Here is a 26210-nt window from a genome sequence, read left to right on the forward strand (position 1 = left end):
TGAAAACAGACAAGCAATAAACAAGACCTGGTACATAATCCTGATTTAAATGAAACCAATGGTGAAAATAGCAGGTTTGTTTTCTGTCAAGATACAGCCATTGGAGAACAATTCACCCACAATGTGACACAAGGGTATTTCTATTTGCACCACTGGAGCCACTGGTATTCTCTGGAGGAAGAATTATGTTGAAGAAAGGTAGGGATGATAATATTTATTTTCCATATTCTGTTGTTTTCTGGATCAGTCTTTGCTGAATGCTAAATACCTGGAACAAAACTAGCACGAGGAAACATTTATATTTCAGAATCTCAGTACTAGCCATGCCTTAGGCAAATAGAAGTTTCGCAAATGAGAAGAATGAGTGTGATTATGCTTCAATGTCCTTTCCAAAGCTGTGCAAGCAGCAGTTTGACACAGCTCATAGGCAATGCAGCACCCACTTGTCTCATGCACGTGCCCAACTCCCCTATGCCTACAAGGCAGTTCTCTTAAATTATTACTTTGACTTCTTAAGTTCACGCTCCCACTTTACAGATCAAAACCTATTTTTATACCTTTTAGTAAAGTGTAAATTGTTAAAGAGAAAGAAATACTGCATCCTTAACACTACCATCAGCTGTAAAACTGACACTTCATATTAGCAGAGGTCGTTAGGGACCTACTTTGCAATCCAGCAATCAAAATCATTTTACATCCATGGTACTGTGATGATGACATACTCATAATTCCATTTGAAAATGGTTTTGGTTTCACTGTCAGTTCATATAAAAAACAAATCCATTTTGTCATGGTGAGTAATTCTTTCTACAGTGACGAACAGTACAAAATCATTTGACATTAGTCTGCTAAATTTCCTCTCCTTTTATTAGATACCATCTCTTATTAAAAAGAAAGGGTTATATTCATTTAGTAATATAAGTTCTTAGACCATCTACATGCTGTTGCTTGGGGTAGCAGTAGATGCAAGGAAAATACCAACACGCACTGTTTGGAAATTGCTTTGAGAAATTCCCTTCCTATTCCTCAGCTGTTCATACTCTAGGTCAAGGAAGAGTTTGATGATAAAACACCTTAATTAGCAATTTCCCAATACTTTTCTTTACTAAGTGAAGGCAGGCATGACTTACTGACATAAAAGACACTAACTGGTGAATAGAAATATTGAAAGGTATGGTAAATTGCATACAAGGAAGGTTTGAAACTAGAACCTGATTTTCTTGCTTACCAAACCCTTTAACCATACAAACCCCCCTTTACACAATACTTCAGAATATTATGTATTTAATGCTATCATAGTTCAGCATATATATATATCTGTACACATATGTGTATACATGTATTTTAAAGCACCATAACCATAAAAATGAGCAAAAATGGGAAAAAATGTTGGAGACAATTATTTTTTTTGTCAGGAAAATTTGTCTGAAAAAAGTTGTAGTACCAATTATGTGAAAAATTTCTTCAATTTTTAATATTTTAATTTTAAGTTTAATTTTTAACTGTAGCTTTTCAGCCAACAAGCACTGGCAAGAAAATTCTGCTTAGCTGTAGATTATGCCATAAAACCCCTCAGGTGATAATGCATTCAGTTCTAGACACTTAATTTTTTTTTTTATGTTCCGTGAGTATCAAATTTAGGAAACCCTGATTGCCTTAGTATTTTTCTGCAAGACTGGTATTTTCAGAGTTACACATTATGGGTCAGTATAATGCTGTCCGACAAATCTTTTCTACTTTAATGCATATCTGTGCTGAAAACCTGCAGTGATACTCCAGAGGAAAGGTAGCCCGTGAATATGAATTGAAGTGCTTGTCTGTGACCCTTATTTCATGGTGGCTAATTATGCAAATACATTTCCTATTCACATATTTCACAGCTGTTGGTGAACTTTTTTTTTTGGTTCTTTTCCAATTTGTTTAAATCTCTGGCAGTAAAAAAAACCCCAACATAAACCAGCATAAAACAGCAGATATATTTGAAAGGGACGTGGGAAATTCAAAATACTGTGGTCAGAGGAGAAAATAACATGGGAGATTTTGAAGAAAGTAACCTTTGTCCTTCCAGTTAAAGGTGGAACTGTAATTGTTCAGATTTCACTTTCAATGAGAGCTTATCACTGGCTTATCTCATTCGTCCTACTGGCATTTCTGTGTCACATCACCAGCCTTGGCTACCACACTAACTGAAGTGTGGGTACAAATGTAACCCAATAAATGTAAAAAATGTTTTATTTTACTGCTTTCCTTAGAGGAATACAACCTCAAGTTTCTATTATAACTAGAGAAATATCATGGCACTATGATTCCCAACAGCTTTGTGACTCCTCATTGACTAATGTCTGCCTGCAGGGGTGTCTGAACAAAGGTTTTTATAAATTGTGAATCTACAATAAAAAGAGTTCAATATAAAATATAAGATAGGATAAGGAGAGTTTATAAAAGCAAAAATTTAAAATTCAGCTGAATGTTCCTAATGATAACTCCAGGGCTCCAGTTACAGCTGTAACAATCTGCTGCATATGAAGTCATAATTTTGTCATTAATAGGAAGTTCCTGGTTTGATGTTCCATTTTCTAGCTTCTATACCCAAACCTGGTTATCAGAAGAGTCACACTGTCGCTTACAATCTAACAGTTTTCTTAAGGAGAAAGGAGTTAAAGGTTTTGCTTAGAATTAATAGTAGGACAGAAAAAAGGAAAAAGTGTCCAGTTGAGAAAATAATATCACAGCAGAAATTTAGGTAGGTTCTCTTCATTGTGGAGAAGAAAAAAGCAGAGAGGAGGGAAGAGAGTTAAAAAAAACCCCCAAAACTCAAAACAAAAAAGAAAAAAAAAGCAGAGACACAGGAAAGAAGGAAAGAAAGCATAAACCAATTTCCCTTTTTTTGCTTTTAAGTGGTTGTTTTAGATGATGTGGTAATCCTCCTCAATCTTTGGAAAGCCCTCATGCTCCTTTTTTGGCTATTTGGAGCTTTGAGCACAGGTGATAGGTGACAGCAGAGGCTGGTGACATCTAAGAAGGAAGAGCTGACAGGTCACAGCTAAGTCATGACAAACAATTTTCAAAGGTGCTATAACTTAAAAAATAGAGTAGCACTCTGGTTTTGTACTAATGCATTATTTGCTTGTCTCTACGAAACTCTTTCCCATGCAGAAGCAGTAGTGCTTTGTGATTCATATGTGATCATTACAAACCGAAATCCTCCCATCACACAGGGTCTTGCAGGTTCTTCATGTTCCTTAGGTGGAAAAACATTCCTGTAGAATGAAAATCATACTTTTCATTGAGACTTCCTGCTTGAAGCCCCTTTCTTGCTATCATTAGGTTGGGATGAGCTAGAGGCAACATGTCCGTCTAGTTCTTGCTCTGCTTTGAGTCATGTTGCTTGTGCTCCTCACAGAGCTACACTGTGATGCATAACTTGCTTCACTCCCTCCCTTATTGGGAAGCAGGAGGCTTTTATGAAGTCCTGGTGAGTGCTGACTGTGGGGAAACCCTATGATAAAAAGCTCTGTAGAAATTCAGAGCTATAGAAGTAAAAAAATGAACTATTTAGTACCAGAGTTTTACTGTGAGGGAAACAAAAATCTTGCACTATTTTTTTCTTTTTGAATTTTCCAGGTCATGATTGTTCACTTCTCTGCCCTATTTTCAGAAGATGAAGATGAAAAGGTCTTGCCAGGATATAAGACAAAGTTGCTTTGAGATAAGAAGTACTTAAAAAACCCATGTAGCTGAACTTTTCCTGTGCACTTTTAGGGTATGCCCTTCCCAAAAATAACCAACCTGACACTGCCATATGGTAGGAAAATGTGTTGTCTTGAAACTCTCCCTCCTCTATACTCAAATTAGATGACAATTACTTGACTCAGTAATGGATTTCCTTCCTGTTGTTTCCCTCTTCAGGAAACAGTAGCACTATGTGGAGAATAAAAGCATTCAAAGGCTTGACAAATTGAATTTGCTAAAATGTGTGCTTATGGAATTCATGAAACAAAAATGTCAGGGAGAATAGAGATCTTTGGAGGCAGCTATTTATAAATAAGGGATATGAATGAATGCAGACAAGATCTGGTTGGGAACTGTGGAATCAAATCTTAGAGAAAATGTTGAAGGCATAGCAGTGTAAGAAGATAAGGAATTTAAACTTCCAGGATTAGCTGGAAGATGGGACACTGCAGGAAATCTAGGACGAGGTTACTGCAATCTTGCTTTCCATCTCTCACTTTCTTGTTTTGGACCTAGCAGCTTCATGATTTTTAATTCTTAGTTTTTCTAGGCAGCTGGCTGAAAAAGTCTTGCATAGTTTCCAGTTGCCTCTTGGACAGAACTCAAATGAAATTATACCATTTAAACACAGGCTTTAGCATAACTCCAACCTACGTGTTAGAAGCTCTTCCTGTGGTGAAGCATATACTCCTTAACACAGTAGATTATATAAGTAAAAGATAAGAGTTCATGTCGGTCAAAGAAGTGCTCAGAAAACTTAAGAAAGCATTAATGAATAATAATGAAGCACTTAATTATTTCATTGAATGGTGTAATATATCTTGTAATGCAATATATAATCTTCTGGGGTGTAAGTGAATCTTTGTTGTTGACATGAGATCTATATTCCCACATTTTTATGAAGGGCACACATGGATCCAGCCTATATTGGGGATCAGGATGAAAGAAGATACTATATTAATATGTATCTCATACGTACAGATGGCATTTATAAGGTTTTCTTAATTGTCTTACTGAGATATTTATTTAAATGCAGGAAGTCTGCACTCTTGGCTTGATGAATTTAACCACAGAAGACGGTTCTGACTGTTGAGTGGAAAGTACAGATTTTTGTTAAACTACTTCACTTCTAAAAGCTACTGATACGAGAAATGATTATTTGCAAAGGGTTCTCTGTTCGTTAGAGCTCTATACGAAGCTAAGAGTTTTTTCAATAGAGGTACTGAACTAGATAAAATCCTTGCTAACTATGGAATGGATTATTTTCCTTCTAATTTATCGTATACCAAATTCTATCACTTCGGGGAATAACACGTCAGTTCAAGCAAGTCTTTTTATTTATTTATTAGTCTAGCCCTTAATGCACAAGAGAAAGTGAAAAAGGGAGATGTCTGAAAACTACTTCCGATCTTCGCTCAAAACTAGTCTTACTTCTTTCAAACCTATTTGGCCTACTCCACACAGTATCCTGATCCATACTTCAAAGAGTTTTAAAATTTCAAAAATGATAGTCTCTTTTTGTACATTGCCTTGAGAGTACCAGCCAGCATGGGCTACATGGTGTTTGTAAATATACTGGAAAGTTTAGTTTCTATGCCTAACAGTTTATAATTGAAGATGAAATACTTTTTACAGGGGTCTAAATAAGTTCTCAAATCTGTATTTAGGGTGACTAAGATACCTGGTATTCCTCAAAAAAGCCAGCAATTTATTTAAGCACATAGATTTAAATTTGGGATCTTAATTTCAGGCACTTGTTAAATAAACAGAAAACCTCAACAACTGTCCCCCTCAAAAAAAAAAAAAAAAAAAAGAAAGGTCTGATTTACGCAAAGTGACTTTAAGGGTGACAATCTATACTGAAAAGTGTTCCACTAATAGGATCAGTGTGGCAGAAGATGGTGGCACTGGCCACAGTGGCAAAGAACTGAGGAATATGAAATGCAACTTTGAGACTAGATTAGGGTTTACTTGGAGTTGATGTAAAATGAACTCTGCTGTTCCTCCAGCATATCCATTCTTGTGGGGACTGGGAATACCAAAGCCAAAGAGGAGATGCTGATGCTGTTACTAATATATGAGGGCCAAGGCAAGTAAGAATGGTATCAACCCAGTGTTTGGGGCAATAATGTATTTCCTTCAGACTACCCCTTTGTATGCTGAAGAAATTTGAACATTCCCAGTCTCTGGGCCTAACTAATATTAATGGACTGGTCTGGATCAGCTCCAATATTTTATGCGTAATTTATAACATATTTTGGTCTATAGGCTCAAGTAATTTATAAAATTAGTTGAAAGGTGGCACGTGCAAGTAATGGCAGTGGTGAAGAAGCTTTCAGTAAAAAAGTCAATTATTTTAAATAATTGATCTTAGTAAGTGCAAAGGCTGCAGACAATTTAGAACAATATTTTTAGCTAAAATGTTCTTTACAAATGGAGTAAATAAGTCTAGGTCCTTCTACTCTTGTGAAAAATATGTGATATATTTCCAAAAACATCAGAAATTAAATCAAGATGAGCATCTCGTTGCTCAGTACTATTTTGTATAGGTCTTCAAATAGTACTCTGTGCTATGGATTGCTTTCTAACTACCAAGGACAATGTGAAAGCTTGTCAAAGACATTTTTATAAAAGCAAATAGATTTGAAATATCTTTACTAAACATCACTTTGAAGTGAAAGTAGGTGAAACTTTTTTCATTGATAAATTCACATCTTCCTATTGGTTGACTATGAAAAAGAAAAGTGCAGTAAAATGTTGTGGCACATACACTGTGCTTCATCAAGGATTTAATAGTCAACACACTGAGATCAAAAATATAAGAAAAAAACACCTATGAAAGTCAAACATAAGAATCTAGGCAAGTTCTAGGAAAATATGTAAGTGTAAAGTTTTTGAATAATTTACAATGGTCTCTATTTACTGGAAAGAAATGTAGTTTCTTTCTTTAAATTACAAAAGATAATTACAGGAAACTATGTCAACAATGACACATTCATAGGCAAAATTTTAAATACTAAATAGTCAGCAGGGTCAAGAGAGCTTTCACTTACGCCTACTTTCATAAATAGCTCTTGATTTCTCATACAGCTCATATGGGTCAGGTTTTCGTGGATCAAAGGCCTCTGTTGAATCAGGAAATGAACTCCTGTGAAGAGTGGGTGGGTAGGGAATATTCTGTGGCATAGCTGGAGCAGACACACTTGTTTGAGGGCTGCCTTGATTCTCCCATCGTTCCATCATCTGGAATGAAAACATACAGAGAATAAAAATGAAATTTTGTAAAAACTGTAGCTTCCACAATGAAACCAAAGACAGTGATTTCTATTGAAGATGTGTTTTGTAAAAGTAGTAAATCCATTTGCTATCTTTTGAAGTGAAAGGTGTGTGTTGTGCTGTTTATAAAATGACTTGGCTAAATTTACATATTAATTTGTTGCACATGGCAAGATGTTATTTATTGCAGGTTAGATTAGGCCCAGCATTGCCTCTGAAGCATGTGGAGTGCCCCTCACAGAATGTGCTGAGCTACTGGAAACTATTTGCTAAAGGTGGAATCTGTGGGTTTGTGAAGACACAGTTATCAGATCATCAAAATACAAGGTAGTGCTTAACAAAGAAGGGACAGACTGTGTAGCAAGTGAATGACCTTAATGCTGTATCTTCTGAGAATGAATGAAAATAACTAGCTGCCCAGGGGGAAGTAGATAACTGTAACTGGGAGCAGAATTTACAGCTTCAATTGAAGATTTAAAAAACCAAAACCAAAAGAAAATCAAAACCAAAGAGAAAATTATTATAGCATATATTCAAGTATCTCCTGTTCAAAAAACCCCCACTAAATTTGTGTTATACAACCAAGTTTCCAAGCACAGGATAAGGCTTTCAAATCTTCCAGATCATTTACAGGAAAGAAGTACACAGCAGCCTGATGTCTATGCATGAGACACCTAAGTTCACGCTTTTTTCAAGACTGTCTTTAGCAGCCTTACATGTACATCAAGCTTGAAGATATGATAGGCTGTGCAAAAGAAGGCTTGAGTATCTGCTTTTTTTTTTTAAGAAGTTGGCTACTAATCAAATTGCATTAGCAAATTTATTTGAAGAGGCTAAATTAAACAAAACACAAATGTTTATCCCAGGAAATGAGTGCTTGGATATTCCTATCCAAGGAAGGACCCCTCCTGAGGACAAGGGTGGTAAAGCCTCCAGAACAGCGTGTTCTCACACGTAACCCAACAATGGTAATTACACAAAAAATGCCTCTTGGAAACAAACTGATCTGTAATTAAATTTCACTGACTTCTATTGTTGTATCAGCAGAGCTTTATCAAAGATGATTGCACGTTTACAGAGAACTTGCTCTACAAATTCTGTGATTATCATTTGTCTTTAGTTCCTTGGTTTCAGAATGTGTTTGGGTCAGCAGGTAGGCTTTACTCTGTTCTGATGATTAACTGCATCAGGCTTTTTTCACACCAAGTATGTGTGAACTACAAATGTTTTAGGGTCCTCCTTGGTGAATATGCTGAATAACTGTCCTGCTGAATATCCCAGACTCATACTTAAGAATAAACAGATTATGCATATTGGCCTTTTTTAGTTGTCGAGGACCTCATTCTTTTATAAAATAGTAGTATAATTCAAGCTGTGCTTCTGTCAGAATTTCAGCAGTAACTAGGGCTGGTTCATTCAAAACTATAGGTATGTACATTCTGTGCAATACACTGGTATATGGAAATACCTGAGTTGCCATTGAAATATCTTAGGTACAGGAATGTACAAGGCAAATTTATCCTCTGCAAATAATTACCCTTTGGGTAAATTAGCTTGTGTGGTAAGCCACATGAATATCACAGTACTACTTCTGACAGCCCTAAAGAAATTACCTCAAGTAGGTATAAACACATATACAGTACATATTTGCATTATGGAAGTGTAAATTCAAAGGTCTCTAGAAACACACCTGATTATGACCCCTACGTCTACATACGAAAGGAGAACTGAGCTCAATTCAAGCTCCTTATGATCAAGGAAATCACAGGAGAAATATGTTTAGGCTTTACCTTCCCTTAGGAATCTAAAAAAAATACACAAGCCAGTGAAACCAAGCTGTCTATTGTGTCATTATGAAGATGAAAGACATGAAGGGCCATGTCTGCCTAGAAGTGAAAGATTCTTAATTTCTTGGAAAGTGCTGGCGAAATAGACCACTTACCTCTTTCAAAATGCGAAACTGGACAAAATTAAAATACTTAAAGAAAGATTTAAAAAAAGAAAGGAAAATATAATTATCTTTGATGAGCAAACTTTACCGTAGTGAAAGGAAAGGAAACTGGAGAACAATTGGCAAAACCCTACTGGGTCCCATATATTTAATTCTTGCTTCCTGGTTAGCTCTAAATCTTCAAGTGTGAAGTTCAACCAGCTAAATAAGCAGATAAACAGAAGGGGAATTGTATCTCCCAAACCCATATCAACTAATTAAACAGTCGCCTAGTGTTCAGTAATGTGAGTTATCCTGATGCTGCTTCAGAAAAGAAGGCATTCTTGAAAGTAAGCACAGTAGTGAGTGCAGGGTACCAAATCCAAATTGGGGCAATGGTTTGGTGACATTGCTCATGGTCATTTTGCACTGATATTATATATGATCTACATATATTTTGCACTGATATTATATATGATATACATATATAATATATGCACTTATATACATATGAACCACAGGAACTGATATTTATATATTTGATGTGTACATGAAGAGGCTAAGTATGGACAGGAGGAGGTCTTCAAATGAGTATCTTTAACAAGTGAGCTCCAAGCTATCTATGTCATCATTTTTTATCTGAGATTAAAGGTTGAACACCCCAGCCATTCAGGAGCCTTAGACTGGTGAGAGCAAGTTAGCCCTTAATAACCTGATTTATTTTCATGAATGTCCTGCTCCATAGATGAATAAAGCAACTTATGCAAGACTTATTCCAATGTATTGTATACAGATTCTGTCCTTTTACACCAAAACCACCACAAGCTGAAGCAGTCTGATGAAGTTGCATCAGCTGATTAATTAAGTGCTATTTGTACTTGACAGGATACAAAAATTGTTTTGGTATACTTTAAGCACGAGATCCAGTATGAGAGTATGTAAAGTTGTTCAGATTCAATGTACTTCCTCTGCCTGCTCCCCAATAAGAAGGCTCTAAGCTCTTTAAAAGACACTGCTATTGTTATTCCTATTGCTCTTAGGAGTCGTCAGGATCTATTTTCCTCTACACACCCTTGTTGAGAATTAGGAATTGCTCTAAGGTCTGTCAAATCTCAATAAAAAAGCCAAATTAAAAAAAAAAAAAACCAAGCAACAAACCAAAACAAACCCCCCCCCCCGCAACAATAAAACAAACCAGACAACCAAAAATAGTAGCCTATGATTTCTTTTTATACTGTGAATGCTGTCGCAAATTCAAAAAATTGTATGTGGTGTCAACAGAATAAATAAAGTCATTGCTTACAGTCTTACAGTAGGAAAAGCCTTTACACCTTGGGTTTTACTGTCAAAATCACAGAAACACAGAAAAGTTGATTAGGAGGCACCTCAGTCAGTTATCTAGCCCAAGCTCTTATTTGAAGTGTGACTATTTGCAGCTCTAGATCTCCTAATGCAAGAAAGAATAACAATCCCTTTGAGGATGCTAAACTCAAGCCACTTGTAAACCAGGAAAAGTGAATGTTGTTAATTTCAAAGAATTTGCCAACTAGAAGACTAGACTGGCCTCATTTCTGCTGTCTTCTCCTCCAGACCTCTTCATTTTAAGCCACCACATTTCTGGTTCTTGCAACCCATCTTAACATCATGGTTTTCCTTTTTCCAGACCACTTCTGTCAGACTCCAAGTCAACAGACCTTCAGGACTTAGCAGGGAGGCCACCCCTGGTGCTGGGGCACTACTGAGAGGTGTCTCATGAGTTGGGAACAGGATGGATAGATGAAAGTCTACAGGAACTTGCTTTGCATGATAGGCATCTTATGAACTCAATGTGTACAATTTTGAAAGGGAACTTACAGGCTTTGGAGTTTTCCATGGAGAAAAGAAACCTGAAATAAACAAAAAATAATGTTAGCAGCTTTTTCTGATGCATGAAGAGTGGAGGCTAAGTAGTGTCTATGCTCCCATTCTCATTCAGGTCTGCAGGTAATATTGATAGATATGAAAATTCTCTACACACAAGGGGTGAAAACACAAAACATAAGGGATAATTTCTAAGAAAAAATAGAAATATATATATATGTGTATATATATACATATATATATATATATTTGCAAGTGGAGCTATTGAGATCATTGCCATACTTTACAAACAGCATGGGATTAGGTTGAAATTAAAAGAACTAATCAAAAGGACTTCCAAATGTCTTGGTGGACATTGGATAAGACACCAAATGACCTGGTATTGATGTGTCAAATGCAGTCGCACCTTTAGGAAGAAGCATTCAGAACATCCCATCAACAAAACCTAATAATACAAGAGATTTTTTTAGAAGAAAAGCCTGAAGAAAAATAACTGTTTCATCAGTCTAGATAAGGTGGTCAAGTCTTGAGAGGATTGCTTATATTGATACTGTCCCGGTTTTTCGTCATAGGTAGCAAGAAGTCATACATGACTACCTCTTTTACACAAGTAGTTATCTCCTTTTCCTCAGTTATTTACTGACTGATAACTTACTTCAGTGATTTTCTTAAATTTCAACTATTGTAGCTTACAAATGTTTAAAACTCCGGATATGTCTTTTTCATAAAAGGAAATAATTTGAAACACTCATTGTAAACACTGTTCCTATCTTATGCAGTACAATGTTAAAAACCTTTACAAAGTATTAAATAAAAAGAAGCATTACAAAGGGTATTGGGTCACGTTTTTTAAAATACCACCTTTCAACACGGCTTTCATTAAAAAACTCATTCTCCGTTTAATAGCAGGTAAAAAAAAAGTCTGTGGACCTTCCTAGTTAAGATTAAAAGCTAAAACCAAAGAGTTCATTTGTTTTGTCAGAAACAGAAATGGGACTTAAACTGAGATATCTAATAGGAAGGCTCCTCTTTCATTCAAAAAAATTAATTCAGCTGAAAGAGTAGAACTGACTTCATTATTTCTTTTTCTAAAGTGAGTCTAAAAAGAAAATTAAAATTATGAGAGCATTAGGATAGTATCTTTCTACAGACAAATCACAACAGGAATTATATTTGCACATACATTTAAGGTTTGTAGAATTCTGTGATAATGAGATAATCTTTTCTGCCCTAATACCTAATTAATTTTGACTGAAATATCTTGCAGTGTAAAAGCACTTGAACCATTTGTAGCAAAACACTGGCTGTTCAGTAATTCTGATGTGTAACCTGATAGTGCTTTTTTTTTTAAAAAAAAGTATATTGAAAAAGTAATCCTGGAAAGGTTTATGTTTACTGACTCTACAGTGCCTGGATAAAAACTGCTTTATTAACAAGTAGATAGATTTCTTTCCATCTGCAAACTCAAGCTGAGATAACAGGCATCCTTGATAGATCTGGCTTGTACATCACTTTCAGTATTAAAGATTCAGTAGCAGAAACTTATTAAATAACTTATTGGATGGCAGATGGCTACCTTTTTACTACCTCCTATGTTTCTCTACTGCTAATAAGAGTGAAAGCTAAAAAGTACTCTTCCTCTCAGAGCTAAAGATAGGACTTGAAACTTGCTCAAATCAACTTACTACCCTGATTGTTGTTCATAAAGTATTTGTAGAGGTTAACTCTCCTTATCCATTGATACTGGTGCACCTCCCACAACTTATTGTCATCAAAAATGACTCCTGATTAAACTGAAAGATCTTTTTTGTTTCCTATTTATCCACTGTATCCACCTAAAAATAAGTTATGCTGGAGTTATAATAAAAATTTTACTATCCATTAAAAATATATTAAGTATTTATAAATCAAATAAACACTGACATATACATCGAGTCAAGATTTTTAAAAAAAATCCCTCAATTAAAAAAAATTCAATTATTTGCTCAAACAAGGAGAATATAAACTTATCTTTAACTTGGAGGTTATGGGCACAGACTGCAACATACAAATGACAACATCTACACTCAAAACAAATAAAAGGCAGTATTTATTCACACAGCATGGAATTATGTTAAGAAAATGAACAGATATAGGATGCCATAGAAGCAAAAGATCCAAAGGAAAATTAAAAAAAAAAAAATTGGAGACCCATATGTGCACAAAAGGATGCTATATAAGCAAAAAATTTCTAAGGGTAACAAACCTTGGGACTAATAGTAAAATCCATTCTTCTGATTTTATTTCATCTTTTACACCTTGATCTCATGTAAGATGAGATATTCTCTCACCTCTGCCAAAAACTAGGCTAGGCTACAGGGGTGAAGGCCTAGTTCTATAAAGCAAAATTTACATTACATCTTTCATGTATCACTTGATAATTTTAATGTTGTCTCACATAAGATCTGTACTCCCATCTGAGCTAAACATCCTTTTCCCAATCTAAACAAAACTGACTTTTACAGAATATATGGCATTATCAGTTATTCAATATGAGACTGATATGGATAATTGTTGTGTACCAAACATTGAGAATTATCACTGCTATTTAAACACATGCAACAAATGCTGCAAATTCAAGAATTCAAGAGAATATTGCATATGTAGCACACTGCAAATTTAAAAGAAACTTCACATGAAGAGGCATAAAAGCAAAATGCACTTTCTTAGGTATGCTGCACCCTCCCTTCTAACTTTCCCTTTTAAATAATACTCTGCATGAGTACAGGAACAAATCTTCTACATAGAAAACTGAGGTTTAAAATCCCACCTGAAGAATATACCTGAATAATGTGCATTCAGTGCCCACTCAACAGTGTTGGCCGTCTGCAGCCACATCTACAGCAGGCAGTGAGAAGAAGAGGACTTTAATTTAGTTTGACCTCACTTCACACCACATTTTCCCTTGACTTTCTGGTGCTCATGACATGCCAGGTGAGCATTCCCCACCAGGGACAGTGGGATCCCACCTGAACGACAGCTTCCAGCAGATTGGCATCAGCTCATATACAGATACTGACTTATCAACAGGGCTGAAATTTGTTCTCCAAAGAATGGAGCTTTCAACATCTTTCAAGTACTAATACAGTATTAGTACTGCTTAACTCATGTCTAACTAGACACATATACTGGATAAGCTCTTACAACCTCATTCCACTTCCAGATTTCTGCTTCACCTGCCCGAAACTCCCAACCCCCTGCTGTCCAACTTGTGATGTCTTCATAAAAACTTGAGTAGCTGAAAATATTATACACGTCTACATATAAACACCCCTCACCTCCATATCTACATACACATTTGAAATAATAAAAGTCAACTTAGATTCAGCTAAAAATAGTTCATGGAGCCTGTTCTTACCATGAGTGGCTTTTGGCTCACCCATGTGCGTGACAGCCATCCCTTCTCACAGTAATCTCACCATGTAAGCTGTAGCCATTTTTTGAAGACTCCTGTGCTTTTTAAATTAACATTCCTTGTAAAGACAGCCAGTACAGGTCTGCATCAGTTTTGGAAAGGAGAGCAGGGTTACTGGCTTGTCTTAAAGAGCAACCACCACCATTCAGCCAGGTGCTAGCAGGAAAATACTGTGGTAACGTGTATGCATGCAACAATAAAAATACATAACCTCATATGATTCTGCAAAATTAGTTTTGAGAATATAATGACTTCTTATTCAAGGTTGGCTATTTAAACTGTAATAAGGTACAGCAACTGGTGACCAACACATATGGACCTTTTAATTGTTTAATTTCAAATAAATAAGCTGAGGTACAGTAATAAACATATGTTTTCTAAAAATCAGACTGACATTTTCTATTAAAGCAGTGTTACAAAAATCTATATTGACATTGCTTTTTAAGTTGTATTTACCACCTTCCAAAATGAGCTTCCCTGGAAATCAGAGCTGTGATGGTTTCTATGTAGTAACTTTACTAAAAAAACACTGTGAACTGAAAACAGATTTTGGATTCAAATATATTAGGGAGAAAAAACTTTTTTTTTCCTTTTTTTTTTTCTGATCAAGGCAAATTCCAGCTTCAGTTTACTGTACTTCTCCTTTTTGATGAAGATATCCTGTAACAAAAGACAAATCACATCACACTCATTGTATCTACTCCTTCTTCTATCCAAATTTAAGTATGCTTTTGTTGTAAAATATTCTTACAGATATCATATGCCTTACACTTCAGCAAGGATTTATTGTTGAAAAGTTTAGTTTTCTAAAAGAAGCTTATCAGGCAGAACGTAGAGCATTTGCAAGACACAATTCTGATTTATTTCCTTTTTTTTTTTTTTCAGTGAAAATAATGAATTTGGCAAATTCCATAATGTCAGTAATACAAAAGCAGCCCTTGGTTATTATTCTGCTCCCATGGGGATGATTTTCACTACATTTTCATCTTCATTATTCTCACTATTTTGCATTTTTTCCTGGAAAAGTTCTTCACACCTGGTAGGATCATAAGTAACTAACATAGCTATTGCTAAGTCACAGGACTTTTAATGATGTTCACCTCTGTGGCAGATGTGTATGGATAATTAAACTGAAGCCTGGGAACAGTTTGATTTCTGCAGTGACGGCGTGTGCTGCAGGGAGGAACTCAACAGCATCAAACACAAAGCCTTTTAATCTAAAGCAATGTTCAGGGCAAGTCAACATCCCTGCACATCACTTGTCACACTTTCACTTTTAATGGGTGAAAGCCCACTGGCTTTCACTGGGCTTCTTGGGGTTTTTTTTTTTGTGCTTTAATATCCTTGTTGCATATGGCTTCCTGAGCAAAGCTGTCTCAAGCACTGAACAGACCTTTCTCCTTCCTAGATGCTCAGAAGTCGCTGAACAGATGGCTGATGAGCACTCCCAGAGCATTAACTGACTCCATGGGCATCTTATCAACATCCATGTGACAACACTTCAGCAAAAGTTTTCCTTTCTAGAAAAGCTACTGTATAAATTTACTGTAGCAGTAGATTTTTTTTCTGTGTTTTCTTTCTCTTACTCGAATCCCTGAAATGTCTATCAGTTGTCTATGTGGGCCTGATTTCCAAAGGTATCAAATACTCATTAACTTCAAATGGATGTGACAGGGGAGAACACTGAGATCAGACTCAGGTGTTCAGCATTAGCAGTGTGCAGGGAACTGTTTCTTACCATTCACTTTACACCTGGTCTCTCCCTCTGTATGTTCACCTTTTGTTGAGCTATGTTAGGTGTGGTCAGATTAGGTGGACAGAACTAATGCTAGGACTGAGTTGACTGATTAAGATTTAAAATACCCTCCAAAAATACTTGTGGGAGAGGTAATTTTTTGTGTATACATAGAACAAATATATAACATTAATTCAATTACTCTTCAAATGTTTTCTCCTTTGAAGGAAAAGAAACATGATCAATGAGAAGTAGTACATTCAATTAATTTATATACTGTAGTAAACAAAATCTAAAAGGAGACAATGAATGAAAATAAATGGAAATAATACTTATGAAAACAAGCAGGTGATAAAAAGTTTCAGTTGATCATGTAATATTTAAAGTATCAGATGATGTATAGGGAATGGCCATTAGTTCCATTTCTAACAAAATCAATCATTATTACATAATATTTTTTCAAAGGTCCATCTTTTTGAAACAGGTCTAAATATTGAGCTCTTACTCTAGCAACAACAAAAAGTTGATTTACCTTGAAATAAAGAGTAGGTGTAAGAAGACTGGGAGCTCTAGCTCTTCAAGCATAGTTAGCTAGTCCTGCTGTCAGCTGTCCTTCAGAGTGATGGTGCCATGCTGTGGAGGATCCATCTTTGGGATGGCACCTGATGCAATGGGTCAAAAATCAACACATCCCACATCAGAGTGAGATGAATGACCCACTACCTTTGATCAGGCCACAACGTTCCATATGTTTAGAGCCAGTGCCTTTTCCTTGCAATAGGCTACACACGAGCAGCACGGCAAGTAAATGATACAGCACTGTGTTGCACTGAGATAAGGCTAATTACAGTCATCAGTTGTTGTATCAAATGCAGGTTCACATTAATAAAACTCTGAAATATGTCTGTTTTCTTTATGACTATATATATATATGCTCAGATGTTACTAAACCCAGTTTTTCCTGAAAAAAAGACTCCCAGTGGTACAAACTGATTCTCAGTAGTTGCTTGTGCTGGCATTTTGCTTTATGGTCCACTACTCAATTGCTCTGGATTTCAACCCAAGTGAAACTGCAACAGAAGTAGTGCTCCAGTTTAAATCATCACTGTTTTTCACTCTTTGACCTACTACACCAATGAAAAGTAATCCCAAAGAATGAATACATTCTTGCCTACAGACAATCACTCTATGAAGGTACTAGGCAAAAAGCAGGGACAGTTCAAAGGAAGGTCAGCTAGATCTTTAGACCCCATTGGCATGCCACCCTGTCTGGCTAATCTCCACTCCAGATGACTTGGGGGGCATCTTGAGTCCAAGTCTATATTTCAGCTCTTCAGATTTTCAGTCTTCTTGACATGTAGCACTAAGTGTGAGACAGAGAAGTTTATCAGAAATGATGCAGAGGTAGAGGAGCACCGTGGGAAACGGTACCTGATCTCATCCTACTGAAGTTGCTGAGGCAAGTGGCTCTGGTGCTGACATGACTGGCTGTGGAGTGCTCCAGTGAGGTGCATGGGGGAGCTTCCTGAACTTGGGAAGCTCAGAGGAGGGCCAACAGCAGCCTGCAGCTCATGCCACAGTGGCTGACAGGACCAGGAGCAATGGGCCAAGCCTTTCTCCAAAGGATAAAAGAAGCCCTTAGGGATCTCTAATGTCCAGGGATCTCTAATGTGCACCAACAGCATGGTGGGCACACAGGGCATGATGTGACAGTCTGGTGGCAGCTGGCACAGAAGGGCACACAGGTATGGTGCTGAAACCCTGCCAGCTACAGGCAGGAAGACACAGCCTCTACCTCTGTACCCACCATGAGGGACACGGCTGCCCAGATGGAGCTCCAGTGGGAACATACTGCCACCAGTGCCAGGCCGTGCACTGGCCTTGTGCCAGGACTGCTGGCACAGTGAGGAGCTCCTATGCTCAGTGACAGCTCTGGGAGGAGGTGAGTAGGCTGAGGAGTAGCAGGGGGAGTGTAAGAGCATCAGACTACTGGAATCACAGAATATTCTGAGTTGGAACAGACCCACAGGGATCATTGAGACCAGCTCTTAAGTGCATGGCCCATCCAGGGATTGAGCCCATGACCTTGGTATTATTAGCACTGTGCTCTAACCTTCATACACTGTCTTGCCTGGGACAGGCTCCCCAGATAGACAAGACACGTGATAGAGAGAATTTATTATCCTTTCCCCCTGGCTGAACACAGTGACTTAAGGGATTGGGGGCAGTGGTGACATGTGCCTGTCCAATGCACGTCTGCTTTGGGATTGCCTCACCTTTCTGGGTGTCCAGGCATAGCAGGTGTGAGGCTCTGCAAGTGGAACCAAACATAACAAGGACGGTGGTTCATCCATCATGGGTGTGATGCTGAGGTCAAGTTGGCCTACTCCCTGTGCCAAAGCTGCTTTCTAAATATAGAAAAAATGGGTCACTGTCACAGGAAACTCCCTTCTGAAGAGAACAGAAGGCCCAAAATGCAGCCCAGACCCACTTCCTATGGAAGCCTGTTGCCTCCCTGAGGCCTCGGTTAAAGATATGGAAACTTCCTACTCTGACACATCCCTCAGATTATTATTTATTATTCATTTCTTGAGTAGGCAGTGATGAAGTTGCAACAAGAGGTTAGAGGGGAATCAAGAGAGACTTCAGGGCCTTGGGATGACTGGTTAAGAATCAGAAGCACAGGCAGTGTTCTCCTCTAGTTTTACAGTTGCAGGAAATGGTGAGGGAAGCAACAGGAAGACCCAGAAGATCAATCCTTGGCTCTGACCCTGGTGCCACCAGCACAAGTGTGGGTTTTATTTTTTTGATCAAGGGATGGTTTAGACTTCAGGGAACAGACAGGGTACAGCTGTCTCATAGTGGTGAATCTATGCACAGGAGTTAGCAGGACTCATTGATAAGAGACTTAAACTGCATTTGAAAGGAGTAAGGGATAAAACCAGGCTTGCTAGAGGTAAGCCTGGGGGCTGCATGTCACTGTTTGTGGGACAGTGGGCTAGTGAGGTCCTCTGGTCTGCTGTCTCAGTGGAGGTAGGGGATAGAGATCCATGCAGCAGCAGAGACATGAGGGTTACTGATGTGCTAGAAACCACAAAAGCAGCTGACAGTGGTCACACATGAATTAGGCCTTCTCCCTGCAACAAGGTGGCAGGATCAATAGCCCAGCTGAAGTGTGTCTACACCACTGCACACAGCACAGGCAACAAACAGGAAGAACTAGAAGCCATGGTACTGCAGGAAAGCTATGATACAATTGCCATCACAGAAACGTGGTGGGCTGACTCACATGACTGGAATGCTGCAATGGATGACTATGAACTCTTCAGAAGAGACAGGCAAGGAAGGAGAGGTGGTGGGGCAGCTCTGTATGTCAGGGGCTGTCTTGACTGTCTGGAACTTAGTGATGTGATGACAGGGTTGAGTGTTTATGGTAACAATCAGGGGAAAGGCCAACAAGACAGATAACAGGGTGGGAGTCTTTTGTAGACCACTGAAACAGGATGAAGAGGCAGGTGAAATATTCTATAAGCAGCTGGGAGAAGTCTCACTATAGCTAATATCTGTGCTTGTATCAGCAATAGTGTGGCCAGCAGGACCAGGGCAGTGATCATTCCCCTGTGCTTAGCAATGGTGAGGCCACACCTTTAATCAATTTTGGGCCTCTCAGGACAAGAAAGACACTGACGTGCTGGAAAGGGTCCAGAGACGGGCCTGCAAAGGGCCAGTGAAGTATCTGGAATACAAGTCTGATGAGGAGCAGCTGAGAGAGCTGGGGGTGTTAAACCTGGAGAAAGGGTGGCACAGGGAGGGCATTACGGCTCTACACATTTCAGGTAGGAGGTTGTAGTGAAGTGGGGGCTGGTCTCTTTTCCAAAGTAACAAAAGATAGGACAAGAGAAAACAGCCTAAAGTTGCACAGGGGAGGTTTAGTCTGTATATTTGGAGAAAAATTGTCCACCTAAAGGATTGCCAAGCACAGGAACATACTGCCCAGGGAGCTGGTTGAGCCTGGAGGTTTTTAAAAGATGTGTAGATGTGGTACTTTAGGGCATGGTTTGCAGTGCTGGGTTAATGATTGGGCTTGGTCATCTTAAGGTATTTTCCAACCTAAACCTTTTTATGATTCAATGATTCTAATTTTCTATGTTTATAGAACTGATACAAAAGCCTGAATGACTGTGGGATCAGGTAGTAGCAATATACAGCTTTTTAAACATAGGAACACTTTTTGCACAGTTCATGAAGTTTCACTGACCTAGCCTGCTTAAGCAACACATTTTCAACAATATTCACAGATAATTAGAAAAAGGATGGCTATTCAAAGTCATGAATGCTAGAAGTATTTGCTGTTCAAGCTGGAACCCTCACTGGTCACCTGAATCTATCAGAATGTAATCTAAAATACACCAGAGAATCTCAAGCTAGCATTAAATTTCACTTTCATGAATAGCAAAGAGCCTTTGTTAGCAAGAATACAGCCATCAGGAAAGGTCAGAAGCTGGCATAGTAATGAGTTAATTTACATTCTGATGGACATACAAGTATTTATTTTCTTTGGCTGCTACAGCTCTGTGAATTGCTTATCAGTCAGAGATTTAAAATAATTTATGAAACCAGGAAAAAACCAACAAGTACCATGTCCTTCTAATTATTATGGATGTGAGGCAGAGAATTTCTGAATCATAGCTAAAATAGTGCAGAGGCAAATGCAACAGTTAGTGACAAGTTTTGAAATGTCAGCTTAAATATATTAGAGGTTGAAAAAATAATAAAAATCTAAACTTGCAGAAAACCACATTTTTGGAACAAGCTTTGTATGTGGTCAACAAGAATAAATTATTTTCCAAGGACAAACTTCAATACTAAGCCCCTATAGAATGTCTCATTTTTCACAAACTGTCTTCTCTTTTCAGACACCTATTACCAGAACAGTGTTCCAGATTTATTTCCTTGCTGATAGCAAACCATATTATCTGAAGCACAGTCATGTCTTGAAATAGAGAAAATGCTGCTGCAGAACAGATTTTACTGGGACAACTTGACCTGGAGTAGAAAAAGGTATCTTATGGAATTGAGGAAGAGCCTTGCCTCTTGCTTTTTATGACAGAACTTTCTACTAAAATTCCAAATCCTTAGGTTCATATCCTAGTTTTTGATTTGCAGCTGCAGGCAGTATTGGATTAACTGTTATTTTCCTCACTGAAGTCTAAATTTGTATTTTTATTTAAATACTAACCCAATTAGCAAAAGTCTGCATGCATGTGCACTCATATATTATGAGCAAGAAATCTCAGAAATTTGCTCATAGGTTGTGTATTCTATCAACAGTTTGAAAAGGTCAAGGGCATATTTTTGTACAGACATGAAAAAGAACCTTTTTTTTGGCTGAAGGGAAATTTTCCCTGAAGAATTTCCAGTTTTGCTCATGTGTGTTGTCCAATGACTGCTGCTAAAACAGGGTCACTGGTTCACTTCTTCAGACTAGCAATTACACTCTTGACTGTACTGCTCTAATGCTGCAAGAGCTGGTAATGAAAGTGATGCCTTGTCTTGGGTAAAAACATACTGTTGAATGCAACTCCCCCTGAGCAGAGCAGACACAGCAAGGTGATAAGCCTGGTATGTGTCATACACGCAGAACCAGCAACATAATTTGGAATATAAATTGAGACTTCAGAACCCTGACAGCTTGTGGTTGTTGCTTCTAGAAGGGCCTGCAAGTGCTGCCATACCCACAAAGACTTTGTATGCTTGCTAAGAACATGTCTGACAACTCAGCATGGCTTTACTCAAAGCTAATTTAAGCTTCAAAACTTTTCAGGGATACTGCATCGTATGTTTGGAGCTCTCTGACAGTCAGAAACTCTGCCTAACTATATCACTCTCTGCTCTTTCATGTGTTTAGATTCTGGTCCCATTTAAGCTTTAACACTTTCTAAGCCCAATAAAGAAATCTCACATTACATTATGGTATGTCACATTGATGAATATCAAGGCACGTTCCAAATATTTTCTGTTAAAATGTAGATGGCTCATAAGTTGTTTTAAGACAGTGCCCTAAAGTCCTCTTCATGAAAATACATTCACAAAATGTCTTCAGCAAGTATGGGGGAAAAGGATTTAATAAAAAATCCATTCTTTTGCTTTCATGTGTATCCTCCTGGTCTGGCCAACTGTGACAAAGGACCTTTGGTGGGAAGAGATGTGGAATATCCAAGGGCATCTCACTAGAATAGGATGCCTACATGTCAGCAGTTTATTAAATTCCCCATCAGTTATAATAGACACACAGACACCTATGCCAAATTTAGATATTGATACTCAGACAAGTACATTTTCATGTCATAGTCTGTGAATTAGGAACTTAACACAGATGCAGAAACACAGGTCTAGTATGCAGGGTGCCATACCTAATGTTATTCATAAATCTGTCCTAGATTGGCAGATATGACATAGAATCTATGGAAGACTTCAGAGCTTCAGCTGTCATCTTGACTCTGCCATTCCACTGAAGATTTTTTTGGTATGCCAGTGCATCTCAGATGGTCCTGGATGTTGCTAATGAGCTTAGAGTCTCACTCCTCCTGATTTCACTGTGATTTGGGAGCACTGGACAAAAGTTCATCATAAAGCAACAAATAAGTTTAGTTACTTAGAGAGACTTAGAGAACCTCCTGGCTTCCTCTGACTGCTTGTCATTATTAAATTACATCGTAGTAACTTCAGTATTTTGTGTTTAATATGAATCAAGCTGTCTGCATGGTTTTAAATTTTATTGAGTTGCCTGTGAAATCTGTTCTGTGGGATGCAATGGGAAGCGTTAGGAGCTCAGGTGTGTTGACCATAATTGGCTCATTTTCATACCACATGGTGGAATGACAAACACTCAATGGCAACATAATAAAAAGGTAATCATGCCACTTTGCCACAGTGGTGAAAGCTGGGATAAGCAATAGCATGCTTATTTCATGCTTTGGATCCAGATGTTATTCAAAGTAATAATTAATTTCCAATTTCCTGCTCCTTCACACCAACTTGACAGATGAGTTTATTGATGGCTATACGGATTCAGGTAGAACAAAAAGATTGACAAACAGTTGGAGACTGTGAAAGAGAAGACTAACTGGAGAAACAAAAGAGCCACAAGGTTACCACAAGAGCCAGGGTTTACATGATTAAGCCTTGGATGTAAAAATACAACATTTAGTGTTGAAAAGCAGAATATTTGGCAAGGAATGTTAGTGTAAGGCCCATGTAGAAAGGCTAACAAAACTGTGAAAAGAACAGCAAAGGTCTAAATTTGCAGTTCCCCGGTTGAACCTCCAGGTAGTCACTTTGCTTTGAGCTGCTGAAGATTTGATACTGTCCACACTGACACGTACTCAGTAGAGATAAATGTCTTTGCTTTCCCATTCCCACTCAGGACGTAACTCTCAGTATACAACTTACTTATCAAGAAGAACAAAACTGAATTAGTAAAAGCTTTGCTGATAATTTTAATGATCTAAATTATACTGGTTAAGATGACATGAAGTTCAGAAGGTTTAGCATAAGACCACAGGAGCCTGAAAGAAAAAAAATGAGAGAGTAATAATGATCGATGGGCATGATATTATTGCAGTACAGAACACTGAAGAGTATAAAGCATGATAAATTGATCAAGATGACCTGGATTGCAAAAAACTATTAAGAAACGTCAGTTTTTTATGAATTCCTGAAAGTTTGGAGTTGAGCAATTAACATAAAGAACAGCTGTGTCCTGAAGTCTAATGAGAGAAGAACAGTATTGATGTGAATTTTATGATGTTTAGATTATGTGCTGGTCACATGTAGTCCTGTGCAGTACTTTAAAAAGTTAATGAACAGAACACTAAAAAATGATGCTGAAAAAGGATCCTGACAAGATAGTTAGGAAGTGATAAGTATTAAATGAATATATTACAAGGAAAAGGAAGAAAACTGTGAATAGTTCTTTTCCCTGTGACAGTGTTCTGTCTCTCAGAGGAACATAAATTGGTTTCAGACTTGAGAGTTAGATGATGTGTCCAACATAATGGAAATAAACCCCTCAATACTGAGAAAATTGGAACAGTACATAAACATGACAAGTTAAACAGAGGAGATTATGGTGCTGACAACCGTGAAGCACCGTGTGGACCTTAAAAATTAGCATTTTTAGAAAAGACATGCTAGGGTCCATAGCATGTATGTCCCTCCTTATTTAAAATCAGAACTTACTGCGTAAGAAAACAAACTTGGATGTAGCCTTTGGATCTGTAAAATATCTTCTTCCTCAGTTTACCCTTATACCTCAGTATCCTCATTTGATCACAAGACAAAAACTGAATTTATGCCTGAAGAACATAGCTGGCTGAAGGAATCTGGATGAACAGCACAATTAATCTGCAGTGGTCATCATACTTTCTCCTTGGGTTTCCCCAAAGAATAGATAAATAAAGACACTAAGTGTAGATCTGTATGCTCTTTACCCAGTCATCATACAGGATTACTGGTGTATAATCCCAATCAGATAGGATAGCAAATAGTTCGTAGAGGAAATTTCCCCTTGAGTATAATTCATGTCATAGGGATCAACAACAAAGGGTCTACTTCAGGGGAAGAGGAAGGAGAAGGTTAATTCTAATTAGAGACTTTTAGCAAAGGGAGTTTTGATTGGTTAATGTAATTGTCTAAAGCCGTTTTTGTGAAGAGCATCTGCATTTCCAGAATGTATTGAACATTTAACGGGTAAAAAAACATAATAAATTGGATCTCAGATGAAATTTCTATTCCAGTTCTGTAAAAAATACCTGCTGACCATCTAGCCTTTAGCAGGATCATCTAATATTTAGCAAGCACTAAATATTAGATGTCCCTGATAACAGGGAGAGTGAAGTAATTTACCGTATTATAAACAGGCCTTTGCTTCTTATACCATCAAAAAGTTTTTGATTCATCAGGCAACTGACAGTTCGAGATTAAGTTGCTCTATTTCTCAGTGGACGTTCTCTTTGGTGAATTTTAAAAAATTGTTTAGGACTGATAGGATAGAGGAAACAAATTACAAACCCATTCTAATTTAAAAAAAAATTATATTTCCATCTACTCAGAAGTTAGTAATTCAGAAATTTTCTGCTGCCATTCGAAAATAAAATCAATATGCAAGAGAAGACAAACAAAATTATTTTCAGATCTTCCACTGAACAATTTTTTCCCTGAGGAATGTTCTGAAAATTTTGTGTTCTGCCATACAAAGAGACCTTAAATGGGAGACACAGCAAATACCAATAATTATCCTTAATCTGTTAAATTTTACTTATTGTTGAGGCAAACTGAAAAAAACCAAACCAGTGTGCAAGTAGCTATCACATACTAATGAATAAAAATGGGTACCTCTGTAGAAACACAAGTCATGAATTTTTATTCATCTCTTTCCTAGTAGGAACAAGTTAGAAATGTAACTGAATTGCAATTCTACACCAGTACTCTGAAATAGATGCATTTAAATTTAGTGACAAAAGTATATATGTTGTTATACTGCAGTTCTTTATCTTTCAGACAACAGAGAGGAGCAAAAAATAGAAAGCTTTTGAGTACTTCAGCATTAATACTCACTCTCTACAGACTAGGCCTGATCCCCTATCTGCAAAATTTGAGGCATTATTTTTCTTTCCTAAATTTGCTTGTTTTAATTAGCAATATTATTTTCAATACACAAAATGATTATTTTCTTATTTATTATATTGCATTCTAAACCACTATTACTTATTTTTTATTTCTTTGACATCTTTGGTTTTTTACCAAATATAAAGTTCATAGCTTTAAGTAGCAAAGGAGAAAGTGATAGCAGTATATTTCAATTTGGGTCTCTTTTTTTATGACTTCATAATTATAATAATGCATATTATTTCTGTCTTTATCACCCCAAATTGTAAAACCGCTGCAATTTTCTATAAAAATCTCTGAAATCCCTAGAATTTCTGTGTGAGTTTTGTTTCTTCATTACTAACTCACAATTACATAGCCACAGAAATGATTATCAGTTCATAAGGAGAAGCAACTTCAGTTCTTAGTCCCAGAATTCAAGCCTTTAATCTGCAAGGTGAAGGATATATCAAACTGGTGAAGAAATTACTTTCTATTTTGTGGCAATATAGGAGGTTTTGATTTGGTGTTTTCTTCCCACATGAGCTGGATCCCAGGCTGGCCAAAGATTTTAT

At 37.3% G+C, this 26210-nt stretch overlaps 1 protein-coding gene across 2 annotated transcripts in view; it reads right to left on the reverse strand.

Annotated features, from left to right (window-relative positions):
• The window catches only part of MAGI2 (membrane associated guanylate kinase, WW and PDZ domain containing 2), a gene marked incomplete at both ends in the record, with an annotated part of 715368 nt that overhangs the window by 79024 nt on the left and 610134 nt on the right, over window positions 1–26210 (reverse strand). For both annotated transcript variants that reach the window (XM_082279816.1, XM_082279815.1), the window contains 2 exons: window positions 6786–6975; window positions 10793–10824. In XM_082279816.1, coding sequence (XP_082135942.1) covers window positions 6786–6975; window positions 10793–10824 — 222 coding nt within the window. The remainder of the gene's footprint in view (window positions 1–6785; window positions 6976–10792; window positions 10825–26210) is intronic.

This window comes from Coloeus monedula (assembly GCF_965178545.1).
Source record: "Coloeus monedula genome assembly, chromosome: 4".
Taxonomy (NCBI): Eukaryota; Metazoa; Chordata; class Aves; order Passeriformes; family Corvidae; genus Coloeus; species Coloeus monedula.